The 22,840-nt window shown below is 46.5% G+C and overlaps 1 protein-coding gene across 1 annotated transcript in view; it reads right to left on the minus strand.

Moving 5' to 3' along the window:
- Positions 1-522: 522 nt before the first annotated feature.
- RSPRY1 (ring finger and SPRY domain containing 1) overlaps positions 523-22,840 on the minus strand; it is a 45,350-nt gene continuing 23,032 nt past the window's right edge. Inside the window, exons 6-16 of the mRNA XM_051629371.1 lie at positions 19,847-19,973; positions 16,895-16,953; positions 16,487-16,553; positions 15,663-15,794; positions 13,785-13,900; positions 12,877-13,020; positions 9,575-9,686; positions 8,453-8,555; positions 6,846-6,998; positions 4,748-4,852; positions 523-3,111 (exon numbers count right to left, since the gene is read on the minus strand). Coding sequence (XP_051485331.1) covers positions 3,015-3,111; positions 4,748-4,852; positions 6,846-6,998; positions 8,453-8,555; positions 9,575-9,686; positions 12,877-13,020; positions 13,785-13,900; positions 15,663-15,794; positions 16,487-16,553; positions 16,895-16,953; positions 19,847-19,973 — 1,215 coding nt within the window. The 3' untranslated portion in view covers positions 523-3,014. The remainder of the gene's footprint in view (positions 3,112-4,747; positions 4,853-6,845; positions 6,999-8,452; positions 8,556-9,574; positions 9,687-12,876; positions 13,021-13,784; positions 13,901-15,662; positions 15,795-16,486; positions 16,554-16,894; positions 16,954-19,846; positions 19,974-22,840) is intronic.

Raw genomic sequence — 22,840 nt, forward strand, 5'->3', positions numbered from 1 at the left:
CGCGGGCGGGGCGGGGGGCGGTGCCTGTCGCCATGGCGGCCGGAGGCGGAGCAGGAGCGGGCGGCCGCGCTGCGGGAGCGGGGCCCGGCGGGCTGGGGGGCAGCGAGCAGCCTCACCCCGCGGAGGGGCGGGCACCAGGCCCTGCGGGGAGCGGGCCCTGCCGGGGCCTCGGAGCCTCCTGCTGCCCCTGGCACGGCTCTGCCCCCCCTGCTGCCCCTGCTGCCCCTGGCACGGCTCTGCCCGCCCCTGCTGCCCCGGGCACGGCTCTGCCCCCCCCGGGCACGGCTCTGCCCCCCCTGCTGCCCCGGGCACGGCTCTGCCCCCCCCGGGCACGGCTCTGCCCCCCCTGCTGCCCCGGGCACGGCTCTGCTCCTCCTGCTGCCCCTGGCACGGCTCTGCACCCCCGTGCTGCCCCTGGCACGGCTCTGCCCGCCCCTGGCACGGCTTTCCCCCCCCTGCTGCCGAGCCGGCTGCAGCCCTGGCTCTCGCCGGAGGCAAAAAAAAAAAACAGAGAAGAAGACGTAGCCTTCAAGATGTTTTTATTGTTGAATGGACAACTGGGCTGCAATCCGTTCCCCCTTCCCAGCGCCTGCGGAGCCGCCGCCTCCCCCGCCCCGAGCGTGCAGGGAGGGCAGCGCTGCCCCAGCGCTGGCGGGTCCAGCCTTACAAAGATGCCCCCCCGTGGAAAGCCAGTCGAGTCGCACAGTCTTTCCCTTTGTGAAATGAACAGGACAGTTCTCTGCACCACAGCTCCCCCCTCCAGCACCGTTGGCTTCCCCTGCCCAGCACCAAGCTGCATGGAAGACTGTCTGGGGCAAAATTTTCCAAAGCATTCCCCTCTTCCCAACAAAGAGCACAGGCATTTAGTCCCACGTCCACAAAGGCAGCAAGGTGACCTCCATGTCAAGGGGCCAGGAGACTCCTAGAAGCCTTTGTGGACCCCGGCCCTAAGAGCTTAATCTCATCCAGCAGTTGATACAGATCAGGAGTCCCAGGCACTTCTGAAAATTTTACCTCAGTTAATCCTGGCTGGGGAAATAAACCAAAGCCCTGAAGTTACTAGAATCTATTAAGGCAGAGTTAAAAAAGGTTTCTGTCCCACCTCCTCCCTACAGTGTCTTTGGACCTTAGGGATAAAGCCCAATCATTGCATGTGGAAGCATTTAAAACTTCAAGTGATTCTGAAATTCTAAGATCCTAGTGGCAGTGATGGTGTGTGTGCATGTTTGCTCCCCCAGCCCCCAGCAGGGAGGGACTCAGCCCCGACCGGCAACCTCCCAGTCAGGGAGGAGGTGCAGGGTGGTGCAGGTTTGCCTGACTTGAGCCAAACAGGCATCCAAGGTGGAAGAGAATTCACACTGTAGCAAAAAGCCTGAGCAGCTCTCCAGTTGTGGACTCAGTCTAACACGAAAATGATGGACAGAATTTTCCTAGTTCACACATTGTACTCCAGAGGGCCAATGGAAACTTTTTTTTTTCCTTTAAAAAAAAAATAAATTAAAAAATCTCTGGATGAAACCCAGCACCCTCGAGTTAGCAAAGGCAGAAGGTGAAAGGAGGTGCTAGAGAGCTTGGTGGTGTGACCTGTGTAGAGCTCTCAGCTCCTGGCTAGGTCAGCAGGAAGCAGGAGTGCTCAGCAGGGAGAAGCAGCCTCAGCACAATCAAGGTAAGGAATGATTTTTAAAATCAGATGCATCACAGCTCGAGAAGTCACTACAACAGCCTCTGCTGTGGGATCAGTGCCAAGAAGTGGGATGGGTTTGGTGCAAGTTGTGTGTCAATGAGGAAATTATTAGGCAGATAATTTAAAAAAAAAAAAAAAAAAAGCAACCTGTGCACATCTTGGAAGAGTCATTCCAAAACAAGCATCACTGCACACACTCTTGTGCTACTTCACTGACACCCGCTGTGAACCCTTGGAGAAACCTGGTAAACCAGCCCAAAAGCTGCCTGCTGAACTGCATCCTTAACAAACGTGGGTCACAAATGTGTGATTAAACTGGAGCAGAGATTCCCACTGTGTGATCCCTACCAAAAAACATGAAGTGTGGCCCCAAACCTGCTTGGAGCAGGAGTGACACGTGGCAAGCAAGGTGCTTTTTTCAAGAGCTACAGAAGAAGACTGAAGTTGCTATCCAAATAAAGTTTCTTTAAATAAACTGGCCCCAAATTCTTCTCCAATCTTTTAAGATAGCTCAACATTTCCTAAGTGAACATAACTTTCTGAAGCAACACTGATTAAAAAAGAAGTTCAATGATACCTTAAAAAATACCCAGAATATCAAATTAATTCCAGTCCAGCGTTATAATTAGTTAAGAAGACTTCCTGAAAATTATAGCCTCACAAAAAAATGTGGGTACTGAAGTTAAAAGCATCAGAAACGTCATGTACTTGAAAATACCACCCATCTTTTAACGTTTAAAAACAAAATCAGAACATTCTTTGGAATCACCAAGTTATTAAAACGTGAGTTTCTCTACAGTCTCCACAGGGGCTTTTCAACTCGGTCCGTGTTTAACATCCACTGTTGGAAAACACAGTCTCTGACCAGCAGGAGCTACATTTAACAGGAAAACATTGGCATTCTCTTTTTAGCCCTGACCAAAAATAGAGACTTCTGAGCAGGAGACAGAACAGCCCTGGTTTAGGAGACATGTTTCGCTTTTCAAACGCATCGTACGTGGTCCTTCCAGTGCAAATTTTTTCAGCACTTGCAACAGGGGAGAAGGAAAAGGGGAAGGAGAGAGAAACTCTCCTCTGGTCTTGCCTGCAGGAACCAATAGCCAGGAGCACGCTGAGCTCTCCCAGCTCTCCTCACTGTTGAAACCAGCTCCCATGGCTGGCAGCTTGAAAGAGCTTATTGAAGATTCCTTTAGGAAGAGGAACAGATGTGCAGCTGAGCAGGACATCTGGCTGTGGTTCGATGTGCGTTAAGGTTGGGTAGAGATGCTTTCCCCTTTCAGCATGGCTTGGAGTTCTCCACAAACAAGTCTGTGGTGTCTCTCCACGTGTGTCATGAAATGTGAGAGATCTGTCTGACTCGGGTTTGTATTTCCTGTCGACACAAGGGGCAGGTCTCCAGTTGCAAGGCACACTCCATGCACAGGTCACTGAAGAAGAAGAAAAATCAATGAAAGCCTGAATTTAACAGCATGAAACACAGAAAGAAACAAAACCCAAGCACCAAGCAATTTAGTTAGCCTGCTAGAAACAGTCAAGAGAAGGCTTTCCATGGGGAGATCAGGAACTGGATGTGCTGTGGATGCCCAGGTTTTGGGAGGAGCTCCTGCTGCTCAGCATCTTCCAGATCCAAATCTGCAGGTGCAGCTGGCTGAGGTCACACCTGCCTGCTCTGGGTCACCTTGGCACTTCGCTGGTCTGGAGAACACCAGCCCCAGGGCCCAGCCTGAAGCCTTCTCCACTTCATGCTGTGGCACACTGGGCATGTCTCTGCCCATCTTTGCAGCACCCAGACAGAAGACCCATGGCAAGGCTACTTCCACAAGTGCTCTAAAACCACTAAGGAACTGGATTTAACTGGATTCATTTCATAGGAGGCTGTTTAACTGCAGGAAGGTGTAATTATGGTATTACTCATCCTGCTGTCCCATTTTTAGCTTTTAGATGAATTTGTGGCTTGAGACAATCCATTTCTTGAACATTTAATGAGTATTTGAGTATATAATGCATCTTTTTCTCTCCTCATATGACCCGGATTTCACAGCCCCAGCACTAAGCAAGTACCTGTCAGTGAAACATTTGATGAGAGGAAATCAGGACTTGGCAGCCACAGCAGCTCCCCAGCCCCCAACAGACACAGAGTGAAGGACTGAATCTGCTCAGGGCTGGGGTGAGGGGAGTGGTGGGACTACTGTGGTTACCCTCTGTCACATGCTGAAACTGAGGGGTTACTGCCTTTATGCTGGGGAACCAGTCAAGAGAAGCAGGGACTGCATCTGGCCCCCCTGAGCTGAATGTCAAGGACACACGTTTTCATAGAATCACAGAATCATCCTGGTTGGAAGGGACCTTGAAGATCATCAAGTCCAACCGTAACCTAAATCCCCCAACCACAACCTCATCTACCCATTCGGTGCTTAAATCACCTCACTAAGCACTATTTTCATAGAATCCCAGACTGGTTTGGGTTGGAAGGAACCTCAAAGATCATCTAGATTCAACCCCCTGCATGGGCAGGGACACCTCCCACCAGACCAGGCTGCTCCAAGCCCCCTCCAACCTGCCCTTCAACACTGCCAGGGATGGGGCAGCCACAGCTTCCCTGGGCAACCTGGGCCAGGGTCTCCCCACCCTCACAGCAAAGAATTTCCTCCTCATGTCTCACCTCAATCTCCCTCTGCCAGTTTGAATCCCTTCCCCCTCGTCCTCTCCCTCCCTGCCCTTGTCCCAAGTCCCTCCCCAGCTTTCCTGGAGCCCCTTCAGGCACTGGAAGGTGCTCTAAGGTCTCCCTGGAGCCTTCTGTTCTCCAGGCTGAACACCCCAACTCTCCCAGCCTGTCTCCAGAGCAGAGCTGCTCCAGCCTTTGGATCATCTCCGTGGCCTCCTCAGGACTCTCTCCAGGAGCTCCATGTCCTTCTTGTGTTGGGGCTCCAGTACTGGACACAGTTCTCCAGGTGGGGTCTCATGAGAACCACAAAGTAGGAGAATCACCTGCCTTGACCTGCTGGCCACGCAGAAATTTTCCAGCTTCTTGCATATGTTTTGGGGTTGTTCTTAAGGTTTTACCTGTGTCCACATGGCCTGAGCTCTGTGTCTGCTACCTCATCACAGCAGAGTGTGCAGCAGTTCTCCCGGATGCTCACTTGCTTCAGCAGAGCCAGGCGCCTGTGTCTGCAGAGAGAGACACACACACGTGTCAGTCTGACTCCAAGGGATGGGTTCCCACCTGTGCTCAGCCCTGCACCAAGACCAGTGCTACACCTGCCTGTGCTCCTCAACAGAACTGCTGAGAAACATCATAACTCCCCACCAAAAAGGCTTCACATACCCCGAGATATTCAGAATAGTCTTAACTCCCTATTCTGATCTGTCAGAACAGGACAAAGAGGGTGTCAGACAACAATTGTTCCAGTTCCCACAGCTGAACACCTCAAAAAAATGTTCTTTAATATCTATGGGATTTTAAGAGTTAAGCAAAACCCAAATAAACCACCCAAACCCACGTATCAAAAGCATTTAGAAACTCTATGATGTTTTGACAATGTCAAAGAACAGAAATGGAAAATAAGACCAACAGCCTGGAAAATAAAACCAACATTATGGCAACTGCCTCAAGAGAGTAAATGGATAAAAATCTCCTGTTTGATTAAAGAGGACATTCCAGGTTTGGAACACACACACTGCTGGATGACAGGGTGACATGTCTAGCCCAGACTGTGTCCCACACAACAAACTCAGCATAACTCTACAGGAGCTTGTGGTGGATAATTAGGATCCACTCAGGCTCTTGCCTTTGTTTCCCTTTCACTTTTAAGATCAAAGCTATCTTAGCTTAGGACTGGCTTTGTTTCCCAACAGGCCAGGCTGCAGGGCAGGGATGATCTGTGTGGACACTGAGCCCAGGCTTGCAGTGCAATCTTGTACGAAACAGGCTGGAACGCACCACGTTCCTCCTCAGGCATCACCAGGAAACCAGTTCCCCCTGAGTTTCTCTGTGCACCTTTTGGCACAATCAGGTAACAGCTCTCACATGCTTCAATATTGCAAGAGCAGTGCCAGACTGACATTGGATCAGCAGCTGCAAAGCCCTCCTCTAGCACATGGCCAGGATGAGACAGGAGAGCACCCACTTTGGAGAGGGGGTGACCACCACCAGACCACCTGAAGGGGTTAAACCAGACTCTCACTTAAAGCTCCTGCAGCCACAAGCAGATGTTAATCACCCTGGCTACATGGCAGTATCAAATGCTCCTGATTTTCTCTGCATAAAGACAATCTCAGAAGCCTCAAACTTGCCAGCCTGTGACTCAAAGTAAGGTTTGTTGTTTTTTTTTTTTCCTTTCTTTTTGAACACTAAGATACTTAAGTACCTGAGGTACACTTGATCCAACAACTAGATCATTCAAAACCAGTGTCTAAGTTTTATTATAGCCAGAGGTACCCCAGTCTCCTCAATTAGGAGCAACAAAAGATGATTTCAACCACATACATCAGCTCTGCTCCAAGGGCCATCTTCAGACACAGCTGCAAATCTGGGCTACAGGATATCCCAGATTACACTGCTTGTGTTCCAGTACATTGTTTTATTACTAATGACCTAAACCAGAAAAGCTGTTGGTTTTTACTCCTGCCAAAAGCTTGGTAAGTTAAGGAAAAATGTATCCCAACCTGTTTCTATCTGGCTTGATTTATATTTAGGTGGGAAGGCACATGTATATTGATGAACCTTTGTTAGTTCTATCATTCACAGATGGGGACATTTTCCTCTGGATTAAAAAGGACAGCTTCAAGTCATTCAGTGACTCCACACTGCCAAAATCCCAAATTAGGTCAATTTAAAAAAAACCATTTTTTTAATTAAGACTATAGCTCCTCAACCAACCTAATCATTCTTAGAGGGCAGGAGCCACTCCTACTAAAAACAGTTGACTGTGCAGTACTACACTAAATTTTAATTTAGCTTTATATTATGAAAATATTTTAATGCAATGCATTTTGGCTGTTTATCTCCTGCCCTACTGATAAAGTTCCACTGAGCACATGGTCTAATCCTTTGCTGAAGAGACCTATGGAGATGTGACCCCATAAAAAACAACTCTGCAGCTCAGAGGGAAGCATTTCATTTCTCTGGACACAGACACACTCAAACTAGAAGGAAGATTACCTGGGCAAAATGATTTTCTCTTCTGCTGTCAGAAAGGCATAATCATTAAAGGTACTAAACTTCATTGGTGGTGGGTACTTGAAAGGTTTTGCCCCAAAGTTGAACTCACATTGTTGATAGGACATGAAACTAGCTGCAGCAAAAAAGCCAGATCTGCAAAAGGATGAACAAGGACATGTTAGAATGACTGAGAAGTGATTCAGTAAAGAAAGTAAAACCCTTGACAAGTTTCACAACTATTACCAGACAAAAACATACCCTGAAACAAAGTGACAAGTCCCTTCAGTAGAAGTATTCTACACTAGCTGGGGGAAGAGCCTCTGACACACCCTCTTTCAGCTGCACTTACTTTCCTTGTGTCTTTCTCAACTTCTTTGTTCACTCTCAGGGTTTGTGGGAATTTCCGACGGAGCCAGACGATAAGGGCTGCTGACTAAGAGCAGATACACACCTGAACAGCCCACAGCCTGATCCTCTTCACACTGAGAAGTGTACTGCTGTTTTTTGGAGTTGTGAGGAGCAGCATCAACTGCAGGGGCCACCTCCATGGCCACCCCTTCTCCTGCTTTCTTTGAGCAGGCACAAATCTGGGGAACTTGGGCCACTCGGACACTTGTGGTGTGGGACCTGGGAAGGCAGGTCTGAGCTCTCAGCACAACACCCAGCTATTCCTCCTTGTCCTGCAGCATCACCTCAGGACAGCTGTCACTTCTTTACAGCCACCGTGTAAACACACCACAAGCATCACCTCTTCCAGGATTATTTACTGGAAGGGCCCAAGTTGGGCAACACCCCAAGTTCTAACCCAGGAACAGAAGCTGTTGGGTGCCCAGATGACACGCTCTGCATGCAGAACAGAGCACTGCCAGCTGGACAGACAAGATACTCTGCAGCTCTTGGAGCTACTCTATGCTTGCACCTTCATTTTGTGGAGAAACCATGAATGAAGTTCTTAGCACTGTAATACTACAATTTACAAAGTGCTGTTAATTAAGCAGCACTGCAAGCTTCTTTCTCAAGCATCCTGCCTGCTTATCTTTTAAGAACTAAAAGGCTGAACCTCTCCATGAGGGTCAGAGGAGTTCCCCATGTGTTAATTTTAACAGAGTTGGCAAAATGAAACTAGCCCCTTTCTGCAAGGCTCCCAAGAGGTGTCTTCCCATGACTGACTACTCAACAACTACAGGAACTGGCCCCAGTGAACAGCAGCAAGTTAATACCCACCCTTCATTCACAGGACTGGGGCTTTATTTTTTAAAAGAGCAAAAATTCCTCAAGCACTACAAGGAATTTGTTCCTCTGTTTCAATATTTGTTCCTCCATTTCAGTGCTGTGCTAGTTTGACAGGAGAACACACTGAGGTGAACCTACCAGTGGAAGGTGCAAAGTATTTATCTGGGACCCTGAAATCCACCTATAAAATTAAATCCTCCTCACTGATTTCAGTTAGGAAACCTGCTTAATGATGGCTTCAGGTAAACAAATATGCATTTCCATCTCAAATGGGAAACACTTCATGTAATTAAAAATACAATATAATTTTTAAAAAACTTAATATAATTAAAACCCCTACAGGTCACTGTCCTTCCAAATGAGCACATACTTACACAGCAGATGAAAAGACTTGCTTCTCAGCAGGAAGCTGGTTTCCATTTAAATAGAAGATCATTTGCTTTTCTTGCAAATCTAGTAGAAATCCTATTGTGTCTCCTTACATAAAAAAAGAAAAGATAATTTAAAAATGTAACTTCTGCCAAATGCCAAAAGCTGAAACACTTTGTTGTAAGTATCACATATCTCAATATGAGTTGCCTTGCTTAAAAGGAACTGTTTGCAAAAGCACAAAAGGAAGCAACACTGATAAAGACAGACAAAAGAAAACCAAAACAGGAGAAAATAATAAAAAAATTTAAGTAATTAATTCTTTCAGAGCATTAATACTACACAGCTGTATAAGTATTGCAGGGTATTTGCCACAGCCAGAAAAAAAGTTGAACTTTGTCTCTCCTTGGCTATTTTACACCCACTGAAGAGCTCAGAACACACACTTGCTAAAGTCTAAGTTTCCAATATTGCTTGTGCTATTTATTTGTAGGAAGTGTTTAATTTAGCCATCCTTGGGAGAAGTTTTTACTGGAAGAGAAGGTGGCACCATTCACACAAGCCTGACATGCCCAGACTCTGCCAAGGTTTTGAAGCTGAGATCAAGAACAGAACTTTGCTGTCCAAAGAGCTATCCAAGAATTTAAAGTAAGCAAGACAGTGCAACTTCTCCTTAAAAAAAAAAAAAAAGGTCTAATTCAGAGATCAAGATTTATGCTGCTCTCTAAAAGAACTCTTTCAGCCCAGAAAGGGTTGTTTAAACCCTGTTTTGTAGAACTACAAACATCTGGAGAAAAGTCTAAGTGTCCAGCAATGTTGGTTGCTGCAATGATTAGTACCCTTCCTGAGAAAAGAAAAAGCATTTAACCAACAAGATTCTGTTTACACAGATAGTGGAACAAGAGCCTGGTACCCACTTCAAACATTTCAACCACTGCAAAGACCAGTAAAGGCACAATAGTTATTAAACTGGGATAATTATTAAATCAGGATTAGGGCAGTCACTGCTCTGTTCACACCTGTAATGAACTGGTTTCTAGACACCTGCAAAGAGGCAAAAAAAAAAAAAAAAAAAAAAGTGTGCAGAAAACCCCACTAGGATACCCAGCAGAAGAGGGAGGGAATACCTTCTTTCCAGCAGGGGTGGGAATGTGGTTTACTTCTGGCATTATACCAGATGAGCTGCCGGCAGCCGTCGTACGCACAGGAGTACTCGTCGTCCCCGATGCCGTAACCTTCCTTCAGGAAGAGAGCAAAGCATTCCAGTCTGCAGCCATTCCTCACTCCCAAGCCCCAGCTGATTGCTAGTCAACTAAGCCATTCAGCCAAAAGCAGGAAGAGTTGCTCCCACCCCCATGAAAACCCTTTTTTTCAAACTAGCCTTGGTTTCATGTCTGCATTGAAAGGAATTTGTTGGGGTGAGGAGAGAAAGGGCTATTCGGGTTGCCCAGGGAAGCTGTGGCTGCCCCATCCCTGGCAGTGTTGAAGGGCAGGTTGGATGGGGCTTGGAGCAACCTGGTCTGGTGGGAGGTGTCCCTGCCCATGCAGGGGGTTGGGACCTGATGCTCTTTAAGGTCCCTTCCAACCCAAACCAGTCTGGGATTCCATAATTCTATTGTCTCCGAAGTGTTTTTTATTCCCCATGAGCTCAAGTCACTCTTGTCTATGGAACTATTTAAATCAGAAGCTAGTACCAAATAGCTAATGTTTAGCATCTTAAAAGTCAACACAGAAGTGTAATCACTCTCTTATCTCCAAGCCCCAGCACCAGAGTTGGAAAACCTTCCCTGACAAGATAACCAAGTGCCACCAGAACAGGGAGCGCAGAGGAAGAGAACAAACCCATAGTCCCTTTGCTAATTTGTAGCATATTGTGTTCCTTTCCATGCCAGCCTCCCTCACTTTGTGAAAAGGTTACCACGCAATAGTCCCAAGGTCCAAGATAAACACAGAAATACAGGTTTCAGAGTGTGAGAAGGACTTGTCATGTAGGAGAGCCCAATCATGAAACCCAAAGGCATCAGAGAAGATAAACTTCCCCGTGGTCAGCAGGGTTTGTCTGGAGAGGCAACACTAGACAGTGTCTGATTCCACAAGCTCTGATGTCCCACACTGCAGCTAAGCCCAGCTAATGGTGTTTAATGGCATCTTGAGGACTAGGCTTTTAGTTACACATGCTGTAAATAAAGAGCATATGGCTACTCTGAGGACTGTGTTTGTGCCATGCCCAGCAGATCATACCCTTGTATTTCAGGCAGACACCTGACTGACTTCAAGAACAGCAGCATTAGCCACCAGCAGAAGAGCTGTAGCAGCAGAAAACCATCCTGCTCAGAGATGTGACAGCTCCACTTTTCATACCTTGCACAAGAAGTGCAGACAGAAAGATGCATTTAGCCCAAGCTCCTTAACTGCAAGTGGCAAAAATCTTTTAAGCTTCTTAGCAGTCCAGAAGCAGACACAGGGCCTTTTTTTGTCAACAGTTTGCATTACGCCCAGTGTCTCCAGAGCTCATGACAGGTCTGGAGGGTATTTCTGTTTGGTTGTGGTTGTTTTCTTTTGCATTGTTAGGTTTTCCTGATTTGGGTTTTTTAAATTTAAATCACAGTTGCAATCCCACCTTAGAAACGTTGGACTGGTGGGATGTGATGCAGAGACATGTGCCTGTTCTCCACCAGCTGAGGACAATGTTATTTACATGAATAATTAGAAGAAATGGAGCCAGACCATGGAGCTCCCAGAAGAGTTAAAATGGTGAGAAAAGCTGCTCCTCTCATTCCTGCTGGGTTTCCTGCCACTGATGTGTTTCACCCCCCTGCTGTATTTCTCTCATCCCCCCACCATCAGCATCTACTCTCATGTGTTTGGCCTATCTTCAGATTAGCTTCTCCAGCTGCAGAATGACTTTTTCTATAATAATCTTAAATGAGCAGTTTTAACTGCTTATCTCTACGTTCAATACATAGATATGATTTGTCTCCTAAATTAAATTCCTAGTAGGAACGGAAAACCATGCAATTACAACAATGAAATAGGGCTAAGGGTACTTTTTCTTCTCAAACCCAGACAGTAGAAGTGTCAACCTCAAGCCCCAGGGCTGTATTTTCACTGGCAGCAGGCTGGGCCATACACAGCTCCTGTACTAAAATTCTACCTTGTACTTCAATCACCTTGAATGGACACTTGGGAGGATGGTGATATGGAAAGTCCTCTCTAAGCCCAAGCAGACAGGTTTTTTGGGTGGCAATCATGACCCTTTCTTAGTATTATGGAAATACTGAAGCCAACATGCTCCAGCACACTGAGTTGAGTAGAGTCACCATAAAGATTTAAGGAGAGAGAGGTCCTAGTTACACCTCTGCTGACATTAGATATAATTCTTTGGCTAGAGGTTTGGACTTCACGTGTACATGGCACATTTTGCATTAACACTAGGAAGTACAACATTTTTACAGTAAAGTAGCATTAAAACTGGAATAGGGGAGATTTAGGGGAGACATGAGGAGGAAATCCTTTAGTGTGAGGGTGGGGAGACCCTGGCTCAGGTTGCCCAGGGAAGCTGTGGCTGCCCCATCCCTGGCAGTGTTGAAGGGCAGGTTGGATGGGGCTTGGAGCAACCTGGGCTGGTGGGAGGTGTCCCTGCCCATGCAGGGGGTTGGGACTGGATGATCTTTAAGGTTCCTTCCAACCCAAACCAGTCTGGAATTGTATGATATTATTCTATTAAATAGTAGGAAGAAGAATACTTAAAATTAAAAATAAAACAATAAGTTATCTGGATGAGAGGGAAAGCAAATTAAACTACAAAATAATAGTGTACTTTATAATACAGAAGGTTTAATCTTTTCCCTTATTTTTAAATAATTTTTAAAAAGCATTCACATACCCTACCTGCACCATATTGCTGCTACCAGCAGAGCCAACAATACCACACTATGTGTGAGCCAATGTAAGGAATTATTTCCCTTGTGAAAGTTAATTTAATAGAAAAGTATGTTAAAGAGAGCAATCAAATCGCTAATTGGTGACTGGTGTAAAAGTGAGTGCATGAAAATCTGCTGGCTCCTGGGGAGCAATTGTTTACTTCACAAAACCAGGCAGCACCCACTGGTGTTACCTGAAGAACCTCCAAAAAAAGACCAAGCCACAAGAGATAAGCCCTGCAGCTCCCAGACAGCAGCAGCTTCCAAGCTGTCACTGCCAGCTGCTCTGCTTGTGTGAACAGTCAGGCTGCAGCACTGACAACACAGCCCTTCTTGTCCCACTAAATGCAACAAAAACAGGTTCAGGGAAGTACAGGAAAGCTGGAGGAAACACTGAAGTGCTCAGTGTTATAACCACAGAACAAACACAGCTATTTTCCTTGGTGTTGGCAAGTACAAAAGCACTGAAATTCCACCATAGGCTATCTGACATCACAGGTACTCACATGATTGAGAAACTTGCTGTCTTTGGTGGCCCAGCCTATCTGCATCACTCCTGAGGTAATGACAGTCACTTCATAGTACCAGACCCCAGAGTCCACACAGAACGTGCACCTGACGCTCTCAAAGGAGGAGGCATCACATCGAGCCTGCCAAAACCAACCCAGGAGAGAATCATCTGCAACATCAGCATCCAAACAAACCCCTTTGTTCCCCTGGGTCATGTTTCTGGTGTCTAAGAAGACAGCAGCAACATTTTAGGGGCATTTCAGACAGAAAGTGATCTCACTTCACACCAATTGTCACACCAAGTAGCCAGTAGGCTGAAAATTGTTCAGCCACAAGGGGGGAAAAAAGGAAAAAGTAGAGAGTTGACAGCATCAATTTAAAGATTTAAAGACTAAGACAACCAAGGCAGGAAGACTAAAGTCATTGATTGTTAGCTGATGGATCATGTGGAGGACAGAGAGGGATTAAATATTAATTCATGAAAATTCATCTCTAGTCCAAGAAGTTTTTCTAAAAAGTAATAAAGGAAGAAAGAAAAACATGGCTGAGAAAAATCCTGCTGCTGTAAGCTTGTCACAGGGAGGCAGGGTAAGCAATGATTATACTCTGTGAACAATTTTAGTCAAAGTGAGTGAAAAAACAGCTGACTCTTAAGCATCATCCTCACGTTTCTGATGTTATGGGGCACAGGTGGAGCTGTGACTTTACTGTGAACACTTGTACAACTGAGATCAGTGCAGTGATGGTAAAACCCTCTGACAAAGCAAGCTCTCTATACAAAGCTGGGAGTGAACTTGGATTTGTTCTAGGAAGTCACAGGAGCAAGCAGCCAACAGAAATAGTTAAAATCTGCCTTTTTCTTCAGCCTCCTGTTTTAGGTTGAAATCCCAAAATGACATCCTACCTCTAACCCATGGGGTGAGATCTTCAGGTATTCGCTGACATCGTTGCTGTTCAGCATAGCCCTAATGTTGGTCAAGTCAACCTTCTCATATGTAAACTGCCTCCCTTCTTTTAAAACTGCAAAAGAAAACTAGTTTTAATCATTGCCACAGCAAAACTTTCTTTGCAACATTTCACACAGTGACAATCAAACTCTCCAGGATCCAGTTATCAACTTGGTCTGGTGGGAGGTGTCCCTGCCCATGCAGGGGGTTGGATCTAGATGATCTTTAAGGTCCCTTCCAATACAAACCAGTCTGGGATTCCATGACTGCTACTTTGCCTGCATGCAAACAGCATCGCTTCCAATACTCTGCTTGTTAAACACCTTCTGAACTGCCAAGGTGACCTGCACCTCTGAGCAGAACCCCTACAATCCAATTACTACCTTCAGGAAACCCACAAGGCATCCAAGCTCAAACCAGGATCCACTGCTTCAGGGTGTACTATTGTATTTGCATTTTCAGCTGGCAGAGTTTTTCTGATCCATCACAGTGGAAAAGATGTTGGGACTGGGGAAAAAGGGGAAGGGAAAAACAAGGATTTCAAAGGTTTTTTTACCCTCTCATTTTCAGGCAGGGGATGAGCTTGAACTGAACCAGAGCAGCTCTTTCTCCCTGCATCCTCTTTTGACATGGAAGGCTCAGCAGCATTTCTCCTGCTGGGTGTCATGTTGCTGACACAGACACATTCAACTACTGCTCAGGCCCCTCCATACAACCCAAACTTGCTGCAACACTTACACAGATATTTACTGACCACAAATGACATTGGCCTTCCATAAGCTGGCTGAAGCTCCATCAAGCCTGACAAGAGCTGTTCCCCAAATTTATCTAACTAGCATCAGCAACAAGGTCCTTAGAGTTGCTCCACCCTCAAAATGACAGGCTGGGAGAGTTGGAGTGTTAAGCCTGGAGAAGAGAAGGCTCCAGGGAGACCTTTGAGCACCTTCCAGTGCCTGAAGGGGCCTCAGAAAAGCTGGGGAGGGGCTTTGCACCAGAGAGGGCAGTGATAGGACAAGGGGTGATGGTTTTAAACTGAAAGAGGGGAGATTCAGGTTGGACATCAGAAAGAAATTCTTCACCATGAGGGTAGGAAGGCACTGGAACAGGTTGGCCAGAGAGGCTGTGGCTGCTCCATCCCTGTAAGTGTTGAAGGGCAGGTTGGATGGGGCTTGTGCAGCCTGTTCTGGTGGGAGGTGTCCCTGCTCACGGCAGGGGGGTTGAAACCTGCTGATCTTTAGGGTCCCTTCCAACCTCAACTATTCTATGATTCTTTGAAATCACAACTAAAATGGATTTGATCATTGTCAGTCACCCAGAAGGACAGAGCTAGTACAGTGCTTGGTCAAATCTTCTCACTTTTGCTCACGAGACTGTATCTTTACTCTTAAAAGTCCTACTGATTCTCTGAGCCTGTGCACTGCTGGGTTTTGCTCACAGTGGTGACCATCCCCAGGGTGTCAGCAATCCAGCTGTTCCACCCAGAGATAGAGCTGCCCTGAGCTCCTCAGCATGCCAGCTGGAGTGAGAGTCACAGGGAACATGGTGCAAAGGAGACTGTTCCCTGCAGCTCCAGCTCCCAGAGCACAAACCCCTTCCCTTCACAACCATTTTCCTTGACAAAACTCCCCTTCCATGCAATGACACTGGATTTATTTGGCCCCCTCTTTTTTTAAGAAGAGTGATTACAAAAGCAGTCAGATATATTTACATTAAAATAACAATAAAAACAAACACAACGTACTCCCCCCTCTCTGAGGAGAAGTGAAATTATTAAGGTACTAATTAGTAATAATAAAAATTAATGTGAAATTAATCCGTCCCTTCATTATACCTACACAGATTGTCTAAGCTCCACTGGGCACAGAATCCAACCTGGCGTTTTAAATAGTCTGGGTTATCTGTCCACTTCTCTAGCAAGATCAGTTGGTCACTAATGCACGACTCAGAAACAGTCATTTTATTTTCACCTGCAATTTAAGAGCAAAAAAAAAAAAATGAATTGCTGTGAACCAGCCATAAGTTGAGATAAAACCAGTAACATTTGACCACTGCAAACCTTAATGTTACAAACAGCAGGAAACTCTTGCCCCAGGCAGGCATGACACGGACTGAGACTGGAGATGCCAATCTTGGGCTGCCACTTCCCAGCATGGAGTTGCACCATCAGATCCATGGGATCATGGCTGTTCTCCAGCTCTTCTAATGCAGATCAATTTCTTTCCAAGTAACAAAGGTCTCATGCCATAAATCTTTATGTAGCAATTTCTAGGCTGAGGAGGGAGTTTCAGTGAATCTTTCAGGGTTTGTGGGTCTGGTGTCAGTGAAGCAATGCATGTTTCTTTTCCCTGTCTGCAAATACTCCATCAGAGCTGCTTCCCATCAGAGCTGCCCCCCATCTCTAATCCAGGCCGATCTCAGTGACAAGGACCTCATGTCAGAAGTCCTTCTGTAGCAATTTCTAACTGAGTTTCACCAAATATCTGAAGGGTTTTGAGGGGTGTCACTGAAACAACAAATATTGCTTCTTGCCTACAAATGGACATCAGTGTTCCCACCACCCCAGTCTTATGCTCCCAGGTGTGAGCAGGTGGAGGAAGTGACACTCGGGCAGCAGGAACCACAGCAAGGCTGTTAAGGGCAGTTTCAGGCTAATACTTACTTGTTTGTGCAAACTTCTCCAGGGCTATTAGTGCAAAGAGCATCACTGTCGGGTGGGACTGGAAGTTCTAAACATGGGCAGTAAGAAAAGTTATTGAAGAAACACCCAGCAGAGGTGATCAGAAAAGCTGCTTCTCTGTCACAGAATGCTTTAGGTGGAAAGGGAGCTCCAGAGCTCATCCCACCCACCCTTCTGCTGAGGCCTGGTTTGAATAGATTACCTTGTCCTACTGACTTCTGATTATCTCCAAGGATGGAGATCCCACAGGCTCCCTGGAATCTCAAATTTCTATAACATCAGTTGCCAGTGTTTACCAAAGATGACCCTAACTTTTCACAAGAACAATAACAATGAAAATAAATTGCATTATAATGGCTGTGCATAGATGCAAAGACCAAAGACACTTACCAAGCTGTGCAGTAAATATTCCAAGATCCCTGGGCTCAGCAAGCCTATACTTGCAGGACCTACAAGAAGACAAAAAATTAAATCCATCCATGGGAACTACCACCTACTGATCATCACAGGCTGGAGAGCTGGGCAAAGAGGAACCTCATGAGGTTCAACAAGAGCAAGTGCAGAGTCCTGCACCTGGGAAGGAGCAACCAAATGCACCAGGACAGGTTAGGAGGTGATTTGCTAGAGAGCAGCTCCTTGGAGAAGGACCTTGGAGTCCTGGTGGACAACAAGTTACCATGGGACAATAACATGCCCTTGTGGCCAAGAAGGCCAATGGAATCCTGGGGTGCATCAGGAGGAGTGTGTCCAGCAGGTCTAGGGAAGTTCTCCTCCCCCTCTACTCAGCCCTGGTGAGACCTCACTTGGAGTGTTGTGTCCAGTCCTGGGCTCCCCAGTTCCAGAGGGACAGGGATCTACTGGAGAGAGTCCAAGGGAGGCTACAAGGATGATGAAGGGACTGGAACACCTGCCCTATGAGGAGAGGCTGAGAGACCTGGGGCTGTTCAGTCTGGAGAAGAGAAGACTGAGGGGGGATCTAATGAATGTCTATCAATACATGAGGGCAGCAAGAAGGCAGGGACAAGCTCTTGTCACTTGTGCCCTGGGACAGGACCAGGGGCAATGGATTCAAACTGGAGCCCAGGAAGTTCCACCTGAACATGAGGAAGAACTTCTTTCCTGTGAGGGTGACAGAGCCCTGGGACAGGCTGCCCAGAGAGGTGGTGGAGGCTCCTTCTCTGGAGACTTTCCAGACCTGTCTGGATGCCTTTCTGAGTGACCTGCCCTAGCTTTGGTCCTGCTCTGGCAGAGGGGTTGGACTCAGTGATCTTTGGAGGTCCTTTCCAACCCCTGACATTGATTCTGTGATCACAGGCAACTTTTACACAAAGGCAACAAATTAAAGAATACCTAAGAAGTAGAAAATAGAACAATTATCATTGTTTCCAGCCAAGTATTTGCTACACATTTAATAATTACAGTTACTGCCAAATGACTAATGTTATTCAGTTCACTGCTGAAATGGCTACAGTTTCAGCCACACTTCTGATATTTTGCAGAAACTCCCAAATCTCTGTGCTTAGCACCCTCCTGCTTGGTGCTTTCAAAAGGAGACTGCTCCTCTTTACTTCCAGAGTCAAAGTATAAAGACCAGCTCCATTTATCAGTAGCCCAAAAGCAGCAAAGCTCAACATCTAATATAGGTGAGTGGATAGTGAGTGACACAAACTGCAGCAGCCGACTGAAAAAATAATGCCCTGCAACACTGCCTGCTTCATCAGGAGAGGAACAGAGGAACCACCCTCTGTTGTCTGTGGACTCTAACAAATGCAAAGGGTTCCAGCACAGCATGAACTGATTTGCTGGTTGAACTGATTCCATGAGATCTGCTCCACATCCACGAAGATACAGGATTCTCATTTGGATTTGGTGCAACAGGGTAGAAGTGTTATAATATAAAAATGCTTCCTGCCCTTGTTCTTTCCTTTTTTTGACAGAAATATGAAAAAAAAAGTCATAACCATTAGGTGACACTGGACAATCCTTCCTCTTTTTCCTGTTCATTTTCAGAAAAGGAGCAAAAAACATAGATAGAAACCTGACATTCAGCAGGAAGGAAACTGAATCATCAGCTTCCAGAAATGACAGGGACTAACACATTCTATACAAAAAGTCACCTTAAAAAGAATCCCAGCAATTTTCTTTTAAGTAACTCAGAAGAGAGAATCTTTCCTGCCAGCTACAATAGGACAATACATGTTTATTGGAAATACATGTTGATTTTTGTTTCTCTACAGCCTCCAATATGACCAGTTTGGTACTCCTGCCTACTGGCTAAAGAACAACTTGTTCCCAGTAATTCACAGACAGCCAGGACAGGTCTACAGACAAGACTGATTATCAGTGTACAGACCACAAACACACCCTGACTCACAATCCATAGCCTGGCATCAGAAAGATGTGATCTTTGAAAGTGCTTGGGACAGGGAAGGGCACATTCAGACTGAAGGTAGTGACTGTTCAACAGTTTAATTAAGCAGCAGAGCTGGTCACACAAGGCCTCTCCAGGGAATCACAGAATGGTTTGGGTCAGAAGGACCTTAAAGATCTTCAGGTTCCAACCCCCCTGCCACAAGCAGCGGCACCTCCCACCAGATGAGGCTGCACAAGCCTCATTCAACCTGGCCTTCAACACCTCCAGGGACAGGGCATCACAACCTCCCTGGGCAACCTGGGCCAGGCTCTCACCACCCTCACAGCAAAGAATTTCCTCCTCATGTCCAACCTAAATCTCCCCTCTTCAGTTTTAATTAATTCCCTCTTGTCCTCTCCCTCCCTGCCCTTGTCCCAAGCCCCTCCCCAGCTTTCCTGGAGCCCCTTCAGGCACTGGAAGGTGCTCTAAGGTCTCCCTGGAGCCTTCTCTTCTCCAGGCTGAACACCCCAACTCTCCCAGCCTGTCTCCAGAGCAGAGCTGCTCCAGCCCTAGGATCATCCTCATGGCCTCCTTGGGACCCTCTCCAGCAGCTCCATGTCTCTCCTGTGCTGAGGGCTGCAGACACAGCACTCCAGGTGGGGTCTCACCAGAGGACAGGTGCAGCATCCCTTCCCTGGCCCTGCTGGCTCTGCCTCTTTGATGCAGCCCAGACCATGACTGGCTCTCTGGGCTCCAGCACACACTGGCAGCTCATGTTAAGCTTCTCACCTGCCACCATCCCCAGGTCCTCCTGCTCAGGGCTGCTCTCTAGCCATTCTCTGCATCATTCCACGATGCAGGACACTCTTCAGTTGTAAGGAAACATTTCTGAACTAGTCTGCACCTCCGGCGCTAAAGCAGAAGGTGCTTCAGTGAGCCACACACAAGCTTCAGTGAGCCACACTCCCAGCAGAGCCCCAGGCCTTTACCTGCCAACTTCTCTGCCAGGCAGCCCAGCACTGCCGTGGTGTTCCGGTGTTTGGCAGGGTGACAAGCATCCTGGCAGGCAGCAGCTCCACTTAAGTTTAATATTTCCGTTAACTTTTGCAATGCATCCTGAAAAAGAAAAAATCAGAGACCTCTTCAACATTGCTGACAGCTTCCCCCCCCAGTATAGCCATTATTTGTGCTGTGTAGCAGACAGCAGCACATCACAGACAGCCTGGCTCTTTTAAGAGGAGACCAAAAAAAAAGCTGATGGGAAGAGAAATTAAACTTTAAAACTTCTACCAGATTGCTGTTGTGATCAACAACTCAGGACACCTCTGGATGTACACAGGTGAGCTTCCTACAGCAACAGGGAGTTGTTTGCCTCTGTCTGCTCAAGACCACCCAGCACCCATGGCACCACCACCATCTCATGTTTCCAGTGCCCTAAAAGCATTTGCCAAAGAAAAGGGCTGGTTTAGGCTTTAGAATTAAGGACTGCTGAGGTGCCCCCCCAAAAAAGAGCCCACACCTCCATCATGAATTCAGGACGCTGCCAGCTTGGCAGGACATCATAAACTGTGTTCTGGAGAGCACAAATGGCTTTCTATAGCCACAGGAATTCAGGAAGTAACCCATGAGGGTAACACATCAAAATGGCATGCTTTAACTTGCTTCATCAGGCAGTATGGAACAGACAAAATTCAAGACAGATTGAGAATGTACCCTCCATTTTCAGAGTAGTTAAGCGTTAATCTACACGTTATTCCCCAGGGAGAACCCCAGCCCACAAAGCTCCAAACCCCCCTTAACTTCTCAGACTTCAAAGTTTCAGCTGATTCAGACTGAAGCTGCATAATCTCGGGCTAGGACCTAATTTGGATAGAAGAGCTCCACACATTGAGGTCACCAATGAGCCATTCAGAGAAAAAACGAGTACTGCCCAAGGTGAATAACTGTTTCTTAGGAGTTGTGTTCTGAGCCACAGCCCAAGGTCTATGCAGAGGTAACACTGAGAAGTCATTCTGAGCCCAAAAGAGAAGGGACAAACCAGGACTGATGGACAGGACTGATGCTAAGAGGAAAGAGAGGAAGGATGATTGAGCCACAGACTTGGGATGGAAAATCCTCACTAAAATTAAACTCTTAACATACTGGTATTGCTTTTAGCCACTAACAGAACCATCACAGAGATCAACTATTTTGAGTTAAATAAAGACTTTCTAGAATAAACAGTTTACTGTGCTGCCATTATAACTTTCTAGCCCACAATAACAGCAAGTGCAGCCTGCTGCTGTTCCCCAGCTGCCACACCAGTGGGGCACTGACTTAAAACCCTTCAGACCAGCAATTTAAACTTATCCTGAATAAAAGAAAATGAACAGCAGCAAACACTTTACTAGATTGCATGTGACCAGCAGATCCCACAGCTCCTTGTGCTGCAAAGAGACAGCACAGGAATAAAACCCAACAAACTATTTCACAGCTAACTCCTTAAAACTTAAGAACCTAAATAAAAGTAATATGGCTTTCAAAGAACAGATCATTTGATTGTCAAGTACATTGTATAGTTGAACAAAAGACAGAGAATCACTCTTAATATTCACAGTGGTCTCCATTTCCTGATCTCTTTTTGGAAGCAGGCAGAATTTCTCATCATAGCTTTGTTTTCATAATCACTTTGCAGCCTGTGTGACAGTTTATACAACATTTAACTTGTGAAAGTCTCAGATGACTTTAATCAACAACCTAGAGAGGAAAAAAACCTCACTTCAGGTAATTAGAAAGCTTGACTAGTTCTCCTGCCATTCATGCATTTATGCAAGACAAAAAGCTACCAGGTTTTTATATCCCTAACAATATAAATTCAAAACTAAAATTGGCAGCACAGAAAGTAGATTAAGAAGTGAAAGCTGCAATGATGTCATCACCTATTTCTGATGCAATGAGGTAACAAGCATGTGAAGACAGACAAGGTCTCTGCACAATCATCACGTGCCAAGGGATTCAGTAGTGGTCACATCTTGAAGCCCTCACTACACCACCTGTACCAAAACAGTGTGAACCCCTTGGGTCTGCTTCCCATCCAAAACCAGATCAGTGGCCAGCAAAAAGAGAAGTATTCAGATTTGCCAAAACTGTATTTAGTCCCAAGGAGGCCACAGAGATGATCCAAGGGCTGGAGCAGCTCTGCTCTGGAGCCAGGCTGGGAGAGTTGGGGTGTTCAGCCTGGAGAGGAGAAGGCTCCAGGGAGACCTGAGAGCACCTTCCAGTGCCTGAAGGGGCTCCAGGAAAGCTGGGGAGGGACTTGGGACAAGGGCAGGGAGGGAGAGGACAAGGGGGAATGGTTTTATGCTGATATTTAGATGAGATATGAGGAGGAAATTCTTCACTGTGAGGGTGGTGAGAGCCTGGCCCAGGTTGCCCAGGGAAGCTGTGGCTGCCCCATCCCTGGCAGTGTTGAAGGGCAGGTTGGATGGGGCTTGGAGCAACCTGGGCTGGTGGGAGGGGTCCCTGCCCATGCAGGGGGTTGGAACTACATAATCTTGAAAGTCCCTTCTAACCCAAACCAGTCTGGGATTCTGTTATTTCATAGTATAAAAATGCCCCGTTTCCCTTCCCACCCCCCCTGCTGCAGGGCAGGACCAGATCCAAGTGACTCATAATGCACCACTTGCAGAACTCAAGAGCAGAACCTGCCCTGCCTTTGCAGCACCTGAACACCTTCACTGCACAGCAGGACAGGGTAGCAATAAAAGCAGCTAAACACCAAAGGCCACTTATTTCTTCCTTCTCATGGACCAGAATTTAATTATTTTTTTATTCTCCTACAGATGGTCTACCCTTGAGTTGCACATAGACACCAAGTCACCACAAATTACTCAAAACCCCAAATGACATCTATTTCTGGAAGAGCTGACAGTCTTGCATCACTGGTGAAACCCACCCAGAAGCTGCCATGGGTGTGGCAGCCACCAAGAACTCAAGTTCAGCCC

This window comes from Apus apus, chromosome 11 (genome assembly GCF_020740795.1).
Source record: "Apus apus isolate bApuApu2 chromosome 11, bApuApu2.pri.cur, whole genome shotgun sequence".
Classification (NCBI taxonomy): Eukaryota; Metazoa; Chordata; class Aves; order Apodiformes; family Apodidae; genus Apus; species Apus apus.